At 31.3% G+C, this 17,581-nt stretch overlaps 1 protein-coding gene across 1 annotated transcript; it reads right to left on the bottom strand.

The window, feature by feature from the left end:
- Positions 1 to 4,427: 4,427 nt before the first annotated feature.
- Positions 4,428 to 5,346, bottom strand: LOC129303981 (ethylene-responsive transcription factor ERF013-like). Its single transcript, XM_054943588.1, has one exon. The coding sequence runs from the start codon at positions 5,223 to 5,225 to the stop codon at positions 4,569 to 4,571; it is 657 nt and encodes a 218-aa protein (XP_054799563.1). The 5' UTR covers positions 5,226 to 5,346; the 3' UTR covers positions 4,428 to 4,568.
- Between the last annotated feature and the right edge of the window lie 12,235 nt (positions 5,347 to 17,581).

Here is a 17,581-nt window from a genome sequence, read left to right as displayed (position 1 = left end):
TGAGGCAACGCGGGCATTCTAGATGTCCCCTTTATTGAATTATTCCACCTCCACTGGTGGTCAATTTGTTATCTCTCTCTATATATGTATGTATGTATCTATCTTTCAATAAAAAAAGTATCATCAATATGTCAATACCTAAGTGTTACTATTAATATATCAATATGTATTGGTCAAAATTACCAAATATTTAGATAAACTGGTATGAAGTTGTCTTAATTTAATCAGAGATTTTAAGTTCGAACTTTAAAAATGCAGCTAGTGTGGTAAATTTTCTAGAGGGGTGTGGTAGAGGCTTTTCCCATTAATGGGCTGACCCAGTCTTGATCCAGATTAGTTTGGCCTTACATTTGTGGGCTATGATACCATAAGCTATCATGAAGAAAAAAATTATATTAGTCAAACGACATTCAATAAAAAACTGAATTGATAAAAAAAAAAAAATTGTATTTTGGTTATACGAAATTTTAGGAATCTTTTCACATCATCGATTATGCAAAGCTGGATAAACAAATAGTACAGTGTTTGGTTTACAGTTTCCAGATGGTATTGGTTGGCATCGATTTTTTTTTTAAAAAAAGAACAAATTGTATGATCTGCATAGATGCTGATGTTAAATTATTCATAATTGAAGAAAGAATATGGTGAGAACTGATCGAGACAACTGCTTTATGTTTTTGCTGAGTTTTTTTTAAATTTTTTTATAGATATTCTCTTATCAAAACAATCATATTTGAGAATGATCAAATGCTAAATATAAGTGTTTCTCTTAACAAAAATTTAAATTTTAATTTACTACATTGTAAAAGACTAAACTATCGATTTATTTGCTGATAAGTTTGAATATTGTACACCTACACTTATGGGGCTATGCTTGTGGTTTTAAATTTGAGTAAAAATGTAAATTTGGCTTTCAATTATTTTTTCAAATGTACTGAATAGCTTATATTATAAAGTGTTGTAAAATAAATTTTTATTTTTAAAAAATGGAGCATCCAGTGACCTCCGTTAATTTTTATTTAAGGAAGGTTAACTTCTTGTGTGGGGCCCATAAGTTTTTGACTAAAATTTCATGTAACACTCTACCTCAATAAATAAATATGTAAATCTGACCATGAACTATTTTTTAAGGAATACCGAATAGCCTTTACTATAAAAAACATATCATCCAACACTTTCTCATCAGTTTTGACCAAATGTCATTTATTTTCAAACTTATAAAATTTACAACGTGTCAATCTCTCCAATCTTCTTACATTGATTCTCAATCTCAACTTAAGAAAAAAAAAATTAAAAAGCTTTTATCTGAAAACATTTACGAAAATGATGTCAATGAAGTAGAAGAAGAAAAGGAAGAAAACAAGCCTTCATTTAAATTTTCATGATAATTCAAGTAAAGTAGCAATTTGAGTTATGATGTTACTAAGCACGGGAGAAGCTTAATTCAATTGCTTTATTTTAAATTAAGCTTAAATCAAGTTTCTCCCATGTATAGTAGCATTATAGTTTAAACTGCTACTTTGCTTTAATTGCTGCAATTATTTTAACAAAACTTTATCTTTTTAACCTTCTTCTACTTCATTAGCGTCATTCTTGCAAATATTTTTAAGTAAAAACTCTTTAAATATCTTTTTCTCAAGTTGAGACTGAAAACATATTCAAAAAAATTAAAGAAATTGACGCATTATAAATCTCATAATTTAAAAATAAATGATGTTTGGTTACAATTAATAGAAAAGTATTGGATAATCCATGTTTTATAGTAAAAGCTGCCAAGTATTTCTTAAAAAATAGTTCATGTCTAGATTTGTACTTTTATTTGCTACGGTGAAGTGTCATGTGTCATTTTAATCAAAAAATTGCAATCCCCACATAAAAAGTTAACATCATTTAAATAAAATTATTGGAGGTCACTAAATGTTTCATTTTTTAAAGTTAAAATTTTATTTCACACCGCTTTATAATATAAACAATTCAGTGTTCCTAAAAAAATAATTAAAGGCCAAGTTTGTATCTTTATCCTTTTAATTTTTTTTTTGTTGCCCAAGGTATTGTCATAGTCAACAGCTATGAAATTAATCTTTTAAAAAATCTGAATACTATTTAAAGAGTTGTTATCTTTTACATAATATTTTTTTACATATACCTCTAACAATCAAATCTTAAAATAATTTTTTAAGGGGCCCAAACTAATATCATTTATATCTCATCCACTTGGTTTTATCTTTTTAAATTTTGATGGCATGCAAGGCGCCTAAAACTGTGTGAGTGTGCTGTTTTTCAGAATCCTGACATTTTTCCATGTTGTGGGCTTGGGTACGTGAGAATAGGTGCGACATTGTACAGTGGGCCTCATTCTTGGTGCCAATTTAATGTTATAACTTTCGCCCTTAAAAGTTAAAATCGTTCCTTTATGTATGCAATCATGCGATGGGTTGGCCTCTACAAATGGCGCCGTACCAAACCTTAGAGGCACATCTAGAATGAGAAAGAGCACGCAGTATTTTTAATATTGACAGAATCTAATATGACATATTGAAATCTAGCTCTTCATATTGATCACTAACCCCTTCACAAATTGATGTTTTAATATAACGCCAAGCTTGCGTCAGTTAACTCAAGCTGTATGTTGGATCTCCGGACTCAACCCTTGCTACCACAGTCTTTCCTTTTTGTGGGCACATTATATTCTTTCCCTCTATTGTCATGTGAGAAATCGGTGAACCCACGTGAAATCTCATAAAGAATATAATTCTCTTTGCTCTAATCCATGCTTTCTTTATGTGGTGATAGGCTTAATGATCAGCATCCTAAACACCATTTCCTGGAAAGCGCGTCATAGATTAAAAAAAAAAGACCATTATTGCTTAGTTCTATACGGGAAGTATCTCCAAGCTTGTATCGGCGTAGGATCGTATTACTGTTTAATAAACAATTAGCATAATGCCAAAGAGGTGTTGATCTTATATTGTTGGGGACAATTGCATTCAGATTAAACAAAAACATCAACCATCAAACAGATCTACTCTAATCTCTGATTGACTGAGGTTTTGGAATCACATGCTGTGTCTGAAATTGCACCACTGTTGTGATATTGTCATTTTGTTGCATTGCATTTTCATGTGCAGAAAGGGAAAGAGAAGAAGTTCGTTGTTGCAGTAGGAAGATAAGGAACACCTATGCCCTTGTTACCCCATATCAGCGAGCAACTTATAGAAATCAAAAGCAAAAGTTTTCTATCTTCTGAAAATTTTCATTGTCACAGGGCATTTAGCTGGTGGAAGGAATCCAACTTGTTTTGTCTTTTAAGACCAGATGCAGTGTAAAAAGAACAAGGGAGAATGGGACCCCATGCCCTTCCCAAGTTCACATAGGGACAGTTCATGTGTACTATAGAAAACCATCTGCTTCGGACACATGATCGGGTTCAAAAGTTGGCCTCAAAGCGTCAAAGTTTGTCTGCCCTTCTTATTTTTGTAAAGAACACGATCTTGCATATTATACTCTCAACACCACAATCTCGGCATGAAACACAAAAGAAAGACTTGCGATGCAAGCAAGTCATACCTCAGAAAATGTTGACCACTGCATCCGCTGCTTCATCGAACAACAAAGACATCTCTTCTATCTCTAATTAATACATTAGTTCCCCAAGCGAGAAATATTGATTGACCCATCCGGTTCTATTCTGTGTTTTTTTAAAATGAAAAAAGAAAGAATAATCGGAAACCAAGCAACTAAGCAGGGTTTATACCCAGTTTTAATTTTCTAATTAGACAAGTAAAGCACATAGAAAGGCAATACCAAACAACGAGACACAAACCCACGTTCTTCTGGGAGAGTAGACAATGCTATACAAAAGACACGCTTTCCAATAATTTCAAGTTTCCACATTGTACAACGGTTCCCTCTGATCACTGTATCTGAGATCAACAGCAGCTCTTTTGGCACGCGGTAGTAGACAACGGTTCTCTGGCATCTCGTCGTGCAACTAAGGAGCTTTCCCACCATTCTCACAGGACCCTAACATTGCTTCCACTTCTATAGTGATATAGAATTGAACAATATTCATAAGATTATCTTAAACACCGGAACATTGATGTGCATTAACTTGTTTTTGTTTTCTCCCCTGAAAATCATTTCTTACGTCGATAAAATGGAGGAAGAAGCAATAATGATACACGATTTGAAGTGTGCAGAAATTCACATCAGAGTTCAAATTCTGTGTTATCTCTACATGAGATTCTTTAACATTTATGTGACATAAATTTAGTCACAGTCAGTAATAAGAACTTGGGAAGGAATTTGGGTTGGCTTGAAAACTTAAACACCGGGACATTGATGGGCATTAACTTGTTTTTGTTTTCTCCCCTGAAAATCATTTCTCACATTGATATAATAGAGGAAGCAGCAATAATGATACACGATTTGAAGTGTGCAGAAATTCACATTAGAGTTCAAATTCTGTCTTATCTCTACATGAGTTTCTTTAACATTTATATGACATAAATTTAGTCACAGTCAGTAATAAGAACTTGGGAAGGAATTTGGGTTGGCTTGAAAATCTCTCAGCAGAAGCTCCACAAATTGATGTCGATTTCTTCGTAGAAATCATCGAGCAGCTGGTGTGAATAAAAATCAAAAGAAGCACTACTCAGCATTTGATCAACATATTTAGGGGATTGCAGCCCTTCAAGGCCGTACCAAGGTTCCGTCGCAGGCACTGGTTCATTCGGGTGATCATACCTAGAGAAGGACTTAAAGGATGAGATTAATGAAGCGTCATCATCAACTAGATTAGAGGGAGAGGAAACCATTGATGAAGATGATACTGATGAGGAAGAGGCTGAAGCAGGAGGAGGAGGAGGCAGGGTGGTGACATTATCAACGGAACTATTAGCAGCTGCTGCAGCTACTCTTTGGATTGATTTAGGGGACAGAAGAGTATCTTGAGGGATATTGAAGGGCGAAGAAGAAGAAGGGAAATTGAGATTTGCAGAGGAGCCTTTCAGGCACAAAAGTGCAGCGTCATAGGCTCTGGCTGCTGCCTCAGGAGTTGAGTAAGAGCCCAGCCATATTCTTGTTTTCTGGTTAGGTGCCCTAATCTCTGATACCCACGATCCCCAGCTCCTCATTCTCACTCCCTTGTACTTCTTCTTCCCATCTGGTACGCATACTTTCCCCTTCGATGCCCTCTCCTGGATCTTGTGTTCTCTCTTCACCATCTAGTTCAAAATCAGTGATTTTGACGAGAGTGTATGCAAACTGCAACGAGTCTCTCTTGGCTCTCTCTTCCTCTAATGTTTTTGCCCTTCCCAACGTATCAGATCGCAGCTGAAGGCGAGGATGAAAAGGTCCCATATTTATAGATGGAGCCTGGAGGCTTGCCTTCGAAGATAGCTTATTAATAATTAATCCCTGAGCTCGCCCTTATTCAAGATTTGACATCACTGCCAGATGGGTTCTGGTTATTAATTTTAATATTCAATGAGGTTCGTAAAATGACATCTCTGTCCTCTCTTGCCGAAGCTTCCTTCATATTGCATTCTCACTGTTCCTGATGTTATTGCACCAAAAACAGAATCAAATTAACCTGTAGGTCAATTGAAAGTACATTAGGTTTCCTACTGTAAGAGTTTTTGATTTAGTCAATTGCATGAATGCGAGAAAAATGTTGACATATATATATATATATATACACACACATTCAAGCATGCCGGTGAGAGAAGTAAATGCACCCATGACTTTATGATATGGGAATACTGGTACGAGTTACGAGCAACGGGGCAAGGACAACTAAGAATTAAATATGTGGCCACACCACCTTAACTAAACAAGAAGACTCGAATTCTGCGAACCAGTGACGAGGCATACATTGAACTATTGAAGTACATTATGAATATGGCGCCGTCTGATTTGTTCCCCAGTTGAGACCCAATCTCTCTCCTCAAGGTTGAAGTGAAAACCGAAAAGTGCAAGGGTAAATTTGTAACTCGGCGAGGACAACGACAGGATTTGATTTTATAGATTTTCTTTTTACTATTCACGGAAGGAGACCCATATGATTGATTAATCCAAATGATGATGGAAGCTGGGGAGAAAGAAACGTACTTAGGACTTCGGAGCATGAAAAAATAAATAAGGGAGGCAGCTTCCTGGATACTCAGGTTAAGTAAAAGCTGTTGCGCACAAAAAAGTGAAGCGTGAAATAAATAAAAAATAAACAAATAAGAACAGAGTCAACAAATAAACCGAACAGTGAAGGGCATTTGCAGATGTCATCACAGCTGTTGCCTCTCTGTACGTACTCCGTTCCAAAACCGCGTTATTCAATTGCCATGGACCCTCCTTCCCATGCAAAATCTTGGTGTTTTACTCTCATAATTGCCGAAAACTATCATTATCAATCCATCAGGCATTAGAAGCGCTTGATCACTAAATTCAAAATTTCTTATCCAAGTTGATGGATGAAATGAAATCAAAGATTGATATATTCATCATCAATATTATATACTTCTTGTTGATTGTTACTGTTGGATGCTTGTGATCACTACTAACTCACTTTTCATTTCCCCACTTTCATATTTGTAATTTGAATTTTTCTGATTTTAAGGTTTTGTTCGGATCCCGTGTTGGTGTTGCAATTAACTTTGGGAAATATCGCCAGCACACATGCAGGAGGATAGGTGGGGGTAGCCAAAAACACAATCTTTTGCTCTTTTTTTTTCCATTGTTTGAGAAGGAAATGACCGTTTCTAATTGGGTTAGGGGCAATTTTCACGCGTTTAAGGGAGTATGCTGGCGTGTTTTGTCAACTTTACAGCGAAGGTTTTGGTAATCGTCCGCGATAAATGAGTTATACTTGGCATGGTAGCGAGGTTCCTGAGGTTTGATTAAATATCCAAAGATAAGGATAGGACACCCAGCGTTTTTATGTTCTCAGACTAGATTTTTCCCTTGATCAGGCTAAACATATCTTGAGAGAAATCTTTTTGAGATTGTGTAATCTTAATTATCAACCGCGATTCTTTCATGGCATGTTAATTATTACAAATCACTAGACAATGTTTTCATAATCTGGAATGTGTGGTTCGGCCTATGATTTTTGGACTGAAAATAAACCCAGGCAAGGCGAGACAGACATATTAACGATGACAAATCGATCAATAGTCGCAATTTGCAAGATCTACAGTAAGTGTTCATGTGGGAGAAGAATGGGATCGTCGATCCGTACGAGTACATGTTATTCACTTGCACGCACGCACTCATCAGCAATCTCCATTAAAGCATGAACATTTAAGATCTAATTACCCAAAAGAAAATAATTAGAAAAAAGGATTAACTAGGTTGGAGATAAAGGCATACGATGATCCTTTCTTTAATTAGTTTATATATATATATATATATATATATATATTAATTGATAATTGATTCTCAACGCGATTGATGCCAGGCTGATCATGTTGACTGTTGTTTGTGGAAACATTAGGGAGGAAGGGTGTTTGGAAGGTAGAAGGAACCATCATCAGTAGCGAGCGGGAGCAACAAGATACGCTTTTGAATTAGTAGGCAAATGCATCATTCAGAGTGCACCTTTTGGAATTTGTTGACAAATTTTCTGCTTAACCCACCACGTAAGTGAAATCTGCTTGAGAAAGAGATCTAAAAATCGAAACGTGTCTTTTTCCCCAAAAAAAAAAATGGTTCGAGCAAAGTTCAAAACTGACACGCGAGTTTTGTACATCAAATATGAAGACCACAGAATGCAACAGGAGCGCAGTAAAAATATAATGTGGCAGGATGGTTGTGCGTTTTTAATGACAAATTAATATCAGGTTAAAAAAATAATATTAATAACATCAAATTCAGAGGAAGAGGGAAACATGGTCCACTTTGGGTGCTTATCATGGTAATGAGGTATGAACTATTTAAATTTTAATCAAAATGATCCAAATTTAAAATATTATTTTTATTTTTATTTTTTTATTAAAATAAAAAATTATTAAAAATTAATAAATATTTTTACCATCAACATGGTCTAGATTTAATTTGAGAAGTATAATTTAATATTAAAATTTTTATAATTTTTATATATGAATTATCCAGTTGTAATTTGTGCAATCCATATTTAATATTAAACATTTTTTATAATTTTTATTTTGATAAATAAAATATTAAAAATTAAAATATATAAAACTGGCACATTTTTAAAAAAATATTTTTAATAAAAAATTATAAGTTAGAAATTTTAAACGTAGAGTATATTTTGATAGTCAATATATAAAAATTAGGGAGAATGATAAATAAGAACCTTGTAAGAACGTTAATGTCAAATTAAGATTTTTAGTAGTAAAATATGAGAGAAGGAGTATTAAAATTTGAAAATGTCAATATTCAAAAATCCTAATTTGATATATTAATATACTTATGAGGCCCTTACTTGTCATTCACCCTAAAAATTATAAAAATTTAGTATTAAATTAAACCCTTCAAATTAAATCTAAACCAAATTGATGATAAAAAGACTTATTACTTTTTTTATAAATTTTTATTTTAATAAATAAAAATAAAAATAAAACTTTAAATTTAAACCATCCAAATTTTAATATAAATGGTATAGATCTCATCACCATGATGAGCGTCGAAAATGAATCTCAAGTCAAGGCCTACAAGGATAGCACGAGAGGGATGAGTTTCCTATATGACACACTTTTAATTAAATTTGAACTTATCAAAACACTTAAAGTGTTATCTGGTTTCTATTTTGAAAAATTATTTTCTATTTTTAAAAATAAAAAAAATTAAAAACTCATTTAGATAAGTGTTTTAGGTTTAATTATTTTTAAAACAATTCTTTTTTATTTTTAAAGATAAAAAATAGAAATATCTTAAACTTGTTTTTATTTTATTTTTCTTGTTTTCAAAATACGCTATATTTGATATTGGAAAATATAGTTAGCTTGAATAATTTTTATCATAAGCCATCATTAATTGCTTACAGTCATTATTATCAGCCTATTTTAAAATTTTAAAACTATTTGTAAATTAACATGACCAAATATATTTTTGTTTTTTAATTTATTTTGAAAAATAATTCTAAAAACTATATCATAAAATATTTTTTAAAAATAAAAAATAGGAATGTAAATAAAACATGCTCATATATTTCATTAGTTTCTGTCGGATTTGTTGACCGTAGTTGATCGTTTTAGGGGCATTGGGATCTTCTTTTTTTCTTTTAAATCTTTTTAATGGCCGATTGATTTTGTGAATAATAAAAGTATTTTATTTACGTTTTGAAAAAGAAAAAAAATAATAAAATTCTCTCGAATTATATAAATGACATTTTAATTTTTTAAAATGTTGAAATTTCACAAAAATTTCTAGAGACTTCTGTGTCAATAAATTTTAAATTGAAAATATTATTTTACCCTTATTGATAAATTATGATTTCTTATTTAATTCTTGCGATTCTTTGAATAAAAGTTATTATTCTTTAAATAAAAATTGTTATTGAGGTTTTTTATTTTGATAACTTGTTTTTTAATAATAAAAATTACATTTGATAAGTTGTGATTTTTTGTTCAACTCTTACAATTTAAATAATAAAAGTTATTATTTCTTAAACAAAGCTTGTGATTGAGGCTTCTTATTTTCAATAAGGGTAAAATAATTTTTTTACTTAAAAATTTATTGACACAAAAATCCCTGAGGATTTCTTTTCACTTAAAAATTTATTAACATAAAAATTTTTAGAGATTTTAGTTAAATTATGGCACTTCAAAAGATCAGATTATTATTTATATATTCGAGAAGATTTATTATCATTTTCCCTTTAAAAAACTTTAGCATTAAGAGATTAAAAGGCTATGTTGATTAAAACAGCTGCAATACGAGAAAGGATATTCATCCCTCCTTTCATATAAAACTTGTTACACATTTGACTGTTCACAAGTGTTTAGAGACAACCATGTACAAAATATGATTGGGTATTAAATATGAACCAATAATTATGTTGGTAGAATGAAGAATACTTGAGATAAATTTAATTAATAAAGAGAAACCAAATTTAATGAGGCTGATTTTAAAAAGTTTGGCTAATATTTGAAAAGCTTAACAACTTGACTAACCTTGATAAATTTTCTTAGTCTATATTTAAAATAATCAAAGGTAACTTACATGTGTTGAAATGGTAGAGCCAATGATCTTGTAGTTTAGTAATATGTAAACTTCCTTGTAACTTGTAAGTGGGTTTGATTGGGAGAATGATAAAAAGGTTTCAAAAGAATTAATTAATTCAAATTAAGTTTTAAATGTCAAATTTTAAAAATTTGTGATACAATCTCTCAATTTTATAATTGCGTTATGATAAATTTGTAACTTGTTTTTCAAATTTTAACATAGTTGAAAAATAAAAAATTATTTTTCCTATTAAAATTTGGAATACAAATTGTAAATTTATCACAATGGGGTTGCAAAATTAAAAAATTGAGTTGCATGTTTTTAAAATTTGACACTTGAGACCTAACTTAAATTAATTGATCCTCTTGAGACTTCTTTGTCATTCTCCCTTTTGATTTTGCTCACCCAAGCCTTTTAGTTATCCTATTTTTTATTTCTCTTGAACTTTTTCATAAAATACTTGAGAAAAAGGAGATGATTTGCGAAACAATTAATCATGACGGATGTCAATTAATAGCTAAGGTATTAATTACCTTTAATTTCATGCTCATTATAGCTTATTGTTTGCATATTATTTAGTAACATGACATTATTTAATATAAGGTTAATGAGCAATATATTTCTTAAACTATTGTACTAACAGCATCCTACACTCCAAGCTCTTATATTGTGCAAAATCTCCCTCTAACCTTCAAATTCTTAGTACTTCACATCTCATTGTTAAGTATTGGAATGTTGACCATTATGTGTGATGGGAGAGAAGACGATTTGACTAAAATTTGCCAAGCTAACATACCACACGTGGAAGGAAATGTTAGGCTGAAGGGTTATATTTGTCATTGTGCCTAAACAATGGTGCTAATTGAGAAGTAGAGGAACATGACTTAGTTTGATCTATTAGGTGTCCTAAACGACTAAACCATACCCCATCTGATATGTTAAGTGTCCTAAACGTTACCCTCGAAGCTATTTCAAGTTGCACCCATCAAGCAAGTTCCTTCTTTTGGTTCTTTAAATGAGAGAATGCAAGCCAAACAAGAGAAGCAACAGTAGTAATGATTATGAGTACATAGGTTGCACCATAATGGAAGTTATAACTACTCCCACAATGGTAGCAATGAAGCAAAGAGCAAAATTGATAGTGGCACCATAAGGAAGGTGTAATTTAGAGCAAGACTCTTGAAGATAACAATAAAGCTCTTGGTCAAGTTTAGAAAAGGAGTAGCACATGTGGCTTAAGTTAAGGGAATCACTATAAGAAAAGGGATTGTCTCGAGTATCAAATCTAAAGATGTCAGAGGCACAATCACACTGGGATCAAGTAAGATGATTGGAATCAAGGGGAATAATGTGGAGAAGATCATAAAGAGAAGTGTGCATGATATGCACACAACAAAGACATCAGAGAAGTAGAAACTAAAGTTTAAAGGTGGACTCACCATAATTGAAGTAGGTAGAGATAAGGTGAGTCAAAGAATTTGATTTGAGTTGTGAGATAGCTTTTTGGATGCAATCTTGATCAGGTTGAAGCAACTTTTTCAGGAATCTCCTTTGGGAGTCTTCGTAGATGAGCTAAGTGTAAGGTTTCCCTTACTAATCTCTACTTAACTTCAAAATCAAGATAATCATGAAATTAATCCAAGAGGATTACTAAGTTTGTAAAATTACATAAATGGTCCCAAATTTTCAAACTTTTAAAACATTATAAAATACTTCTCATGAACCAAAATAAGAAAAAATATTTATAAAAGCATAAAATATCTAATTGTATCAAAGTATTTGTATTTGAGTTAAAATATACAATTTAGTAGAAAGACACAGAGGTATGCCACAACATCCCTCCCACATGTTATGGTACAATCCTCTCAGTGTCATGTGCCGCAACGCATTTCACAAATTAAATAATACTATTGCTGTCATTTGACAGCAACGGAGGTAAACTTTTGACTTGCCCCATTTTTTCATCCAATATCTGATTAAGGTAATTTAGATATTCACAAAAAAAAACTCCTTCAGAGCTTTAACTAAAGGCATTGATCTCACTCACAAATAACTTCTCATTAAAAAATTGGACATCCATTTGCAAACTCATTTCTCTTTACTCTTACAACTTTATTAGGGTGTCTAAATATTCTACCAAGTGCCATACACCCACAAATACCTTTATATCACACTCATTAGAGTAGAAAAGACTTGCATAACACATCACAACATTTCAGTAATACAAATATTACATTTTTAACTCTCAAACCCTTAATCATAAAAACAAAAAGGTGAGACAAATTCTCATAAATCAACTCATAAACCATCACATTCATGCATTTACACATTTTCTTACTTGTAGTATTTCGGCCTTATTTAGACTTGCAAACATGTCATATACAAATCAAGGTCTAAAATAAATATTTAAATCAAATCAACTTATAGTACAAGTAATTCAAAATAATATGATAACCTAGTTGAAAATTATCAAATCAAAATACACATTACATAACAATAGATGCCGACAGATTAGGAACCAATATCCTAAGCCCTTGGTGCTTTTTTCTTATCTTGGCTCAACCCAAGTCTTGTAAATATTAGAGAGCAAAAGGTTGAGTATCTATAACCACCCAAAAATTAAGGACAATCTAACATATATAAGTACATATCAATCGATTATAATGATGTAAGCATCATATACACAATTTCATGATTTTTTAACCTTTTCTTTCAAAGTTTTTGCTATGACCACAAAGCTAACAACTATGTGGTCGGACACAAGAATACAACAACACTCACATCAATGATAATTATTGATACACATAAGGAAACTTAATACTAATAATCATGTGCCTATATCAAGTTATGTAAAACCACAATAATAATAACTATGTGATCATATAAAGAAATGTATGATCAATACCATCTTTATCTTCTCCTGATACCTTCAACATGAAACTATTGGCTATTTGGTGGAATTTGCCTATTTGATCAAACTACTTAAGCCTTTCACTTATGATGAGCTGCCTAACTAAGACTACTATACCCAATTATGAGTCATAGTTTCTCCCAATAATAAAAATTATAGGGTGCTACACCCTTAAGCTAGCCTCCCATGAATAGGTAAAAACTAATTAGATTCAAGTCCTTCAAGAAATAAATGGGACAATTCCTCAAAAAACAAATGGGACAATGAAAACAAGGCAAGCCATCAAGCTCTAAATGATAGCCTTATCTTATGAATTTCAAATCCCTACTCCTCTCCTTAAGGTGAACTCCTACCTCATATAATCATATAAATGAATTTGTTGCTTAAACACAAAACTTGCACATTTTTAAACATGCCCTTACATGTAAATTTCAAACGACGTCTTTTATGGCATGTAATTTCTCAACACATCACTAGTAATGTCACATCATTCAACAACCACACAAATGACCTTTTAAAATAATCAATCCAGACATAAATATAGTTCATGCTTTTTATTTCAAAACTTTATCAATATTTTACGCTACTCCTACACATTCACATATCCATGTAAAATTTCACAATCATCACACAACCTTTATTTCATGTTCATGTTCATTTTCACACGTATCACAGAGAACATTTTTTTTAGTTATCATACTTGCATCTAAAACAAGATTTTAATCTTCATGATTTTCCAAACAAATTCATAAACTCATATAATCAATTAAATAAATAAATACACAAATTAAATTTTTTTTAATTACTTCAAACCTTTAGTATTTACGATCTTCACAAGTAAATCCTAGCTTCAACATCTAAAGAAAATGGAAACGAATGGAAGTAAAAAGCTTAGGAGACTTACCTTTAGTATTTACAATCTTCAGTTTTCTCTTAAATCTTCAATCCCTTGTCCGCTAGCAGAATTCTCAAGTTCTTTTCATTTTCTCTATATTTTCTTTCTAATTTTTAAACTTATGATTGCTCTTTTTTACTATTAGAATTCTACTGTGCACTATAGCGCATGCCATATATACCGCAACATGTGGTATAAAGAGTTGTGTTTCATGTGTTGGTGACTCATGCACTATGGCATGTGACACAAGAGTACTTTCTCTTGTTTTTCTCCCTTTTTGAGGTTCGAGCATCCCAACTCCACACTAAACTTAATCCTAAAGTTGAAATCATAACTCAAAATATTTATTAGCTTTCTTTAATCACACACCACATTAATTTACTTAATTAACCTCATTTAACTTAGCTTAATCAAGGTTAATTTTTCATAACATTACATTGAGGTTGGTCCTATGAAGGATCATTTCTAAAGCGGTTGAGTACTTCTATATAACAGCATTAGATGGGTGCAGCTTAAAGTAGCATCGAGTAAAGAAGAGTAAATGCAGAGCAACCAAGATAAGGGCAACATTGATATCTTGTTTCCAACTCAACAATACATCAAAAATGGCAAGGAAGAATGAGTGCCCCATGTCCGTCTATGTGGCCCCACCTTTCGAAAGTAACGTCCATTTTTCTATTACTTAACAATGAGGGGTTAGGTGCTAGGAATTTTAAAGTTGAAGGAATATTTTACACAATATATGAGTTTAAAGTCTAGGATACTATTAACATAGTAGTTTATGGAGTATATTGCTCATTGACTATTTAATGTAATATAAAGTTACCTGATAACTTGGAAAAATTGGGATAGTATGAGGGAGTTTTCAAATCTGGAGTGTGATCCTCCATTTTTCATGTCACATGAAATTATATTTATCATCAATTTTTTAAAAAGAAAGTTCAAGTAAATTAGGTCATGAAATTAAAGTTGCTAAAGTTTAGGCATGCTTTTAGGCTAAAAAAAAAAACTTTTAGAAATGCTTAAAGATTATCCATTTATAGGATCTTGACATCAATAGTAGAATTTGAACTTATGACCTTATAAGTTATGATCTTGTAGGTCAAATTCTTACCAATTAAATCAAATCTTTATTAATCCACCCCCTTCTTATAATCTGTTGTCATGTATTGTATCTTTATGGATTCATATGTTTTATGATAGTCAGGTTCATAATAAAACATACTGTACACTCTATTCACTTGATCAGCGCGTATTCAAGATTTGATTGATTTGTTAGAAATCTATGTCCTATATATGGTTTATTGCAGATATAGTAATAAAATTAAAATCATTTTATTACGTTTAAGAAATATTTAATTGATTAATTGATTCCGGGATTTTTTTTTTAACATGCTTTCTTGATTCCCCCAAAGTACGCCTCTATTTCTCGCCTCCTTCAAATAATTTACTCTCCCTCCAATCCTCTAATCATTTCACACCGAAAAAATGCCAATTGAGAAAAATTTAAGTATTCATATACGAATATCTGAAGCTACAACAAGAAAATACATAGAGAAAGCAATGATACTAGTGTTCTTTTTTTGTTTTTTTTAAAAAAACAGGTGGTCTTTTAGTAATCAGAGTTGCTAAAGTATTCACCTTTTTGTTTGCCTATACTTAATAAATCTCCAATTTCTTCCTCAATTTTCAGAAGGGAGGATTACATATAATCCCAAGTAAAAACTTTAATTACTCATATGTCATATTTACATGTTATCTTATGATATTTTACACACATGGATCTATGGATAATAAATTTTCCTTTGCAATATTTCTCTAGAATTCTTTCCGATCTCTCTCTTTCTCTCTATAGAAGGCGTGCCTCCAATACCCTTTGATTCTATATCTCCTCTTCAAGTTATTTATTCTTCTCTAATTATTCAAATTGTGTCTTTTTCTTTGTTATTTACAAGTATTTTTTTATTAAAAATAATCTTATTTAAAACAAGATTTGATATTAAATATAAACATATCTTCCATTCATAACATAAATTTAAATATTAGTTTGTAATGTTGTGAGGGACCTATCCCTCCAGTGAAACTTAACTTCTTTTGTGGTTTTAAAAGTAATGAAATTTTTAATTTTATGCTGGGTAAGAATTTAATATTTACATTTTCTGCAATAAATAGTCAACCTTTTTGGAATCTAGAAAAAGATTTCGAAGTTATTAATATTCTTTTACTCATGTTCTCTTGGTGATTCATTTATTTATATTAATCTTATCTAATGTGATCAGATCTTGGTGGCTTCATCATTTTAATAATTTCCAGAATAATTTATATTCGTTTCTCGGTATTAAAGGGACATAAAATTTTACCAAAAAGGGGGACATAAAAGTTACCCACACCGCAACAGAAATAAATTGCGAACAGCGATTTCTTTTAAAAAAAACTCCTGAACCCAAACATTCGTTGCAATAAAGCCAAAATATTTTATATTCATTTCTTAGCATGAATGTGTCATAACATTTTATTTCACAATAACTTATAAATATTCTTTTCATTTTAAATTATAAGATATTTTTTTTAAAAAATTTTTTGATGCACATGCATATGACTGTATAGTTGGGACTACAGGCGAACTTGACCTTTAAAGGTCTAAGCCCTTAAGCCCGATTATTCATTTTCAGTCTCTTTTTTTAGGCTTGATCCTTATGTAAAGGACTCAGGGGTGAACCCAAAAGCCCTGTTAAAAAAATTAAAATAAAATTAAACATTATAAATTAATTAAAATATTTTAAAATTTAAAAATTAAAATTCACACAATATTTTAAAAATTAAACAATATATTTAGAAATCTAAACAACACACATTTATCAATCAAAATCCAATTTTTTTTATTCTCATTATCTACAAATAAAACATTAGATCACTCAGATATAAGTGTATTTATTGAAGATAAATTTGAAAATTCAATGTCAATTACCTTTACAACTTCTTCTTGATCACTTACAATAAATATTAACTAAATTGTGTCATTATCAACCAAATATATGTATGTGTGTGTGTATATAAAATAATCAAGTTTATCAAGACTTGAAAGGTCGCCCGAGCTTGAGCTTTTTTTCACATAATTTATCAGGACTAGATCCTCAAGCCTGATTTTTTTTAAAAAATAATTTTTAAAATCTGAATCCTTATTTAAATAAGGCTTACAAACCCTAAAACTTAAATATAAACCTTATTCTGGACTTTATATGACTGTCGCCGTGCATGTCCTTTCATCGTCTATCGGGTCACCGGCCCTAATATTTCATCGTCTAACTTTTTCAAGCACGGAAAAGTGTCATAAAATTTAACCAAAACAAAATTATGTCCAAAGGGTCAATTTCTTATGAAAGGGCAGAACACACATTCACTGCAAGCTGCAAATAAGGAAGTTTTTTTTTTAAAGCAAAACAAGTTAAGGAATTTTTTTTAAAAAAAAAAGCAAAACAAATAAGGAAGTCTTTAGAAGACTTATTTCCAGTAACTGCCGCGAACACCTGCATTCTCACATGAACCACTCCGCGCCTCGTTATTCCAAATTCCGACCCAATTAAACTCTCTTC

This window comes from Prosopis cineraria, unplaced genomic scaffold (genome assembly GCF_029017545.1).
Source record: "Prosopis cineraria cultivar Desert tree isolate PC_DT_omini unplaced genomic scaffold, ASM2901754v1 PC2, whole genome shotgun sequence".
Lineage (NCBI taxonomy): Eukaryota > Viridiplantae > Streptophyta > Magnoliopsida > Fabales > Fabaceae > Prosopis > Prosopis cineraria.
The sequence above is the reverse complement of the archived record's forward strand: the minus strand, read 5'-3'. Positions and strand labels throughout refer to the sequence as shown.

Excerpts from the sequence above, each read along its gene's own strand:
- LOC129303981 (XM_054943588.1), bottom strand. The coding sequence starts at position 5,225 with ATGGTGAAGAGAGAACACAAGATCCAGGAGAGGGCATCGAAGGGGAAA.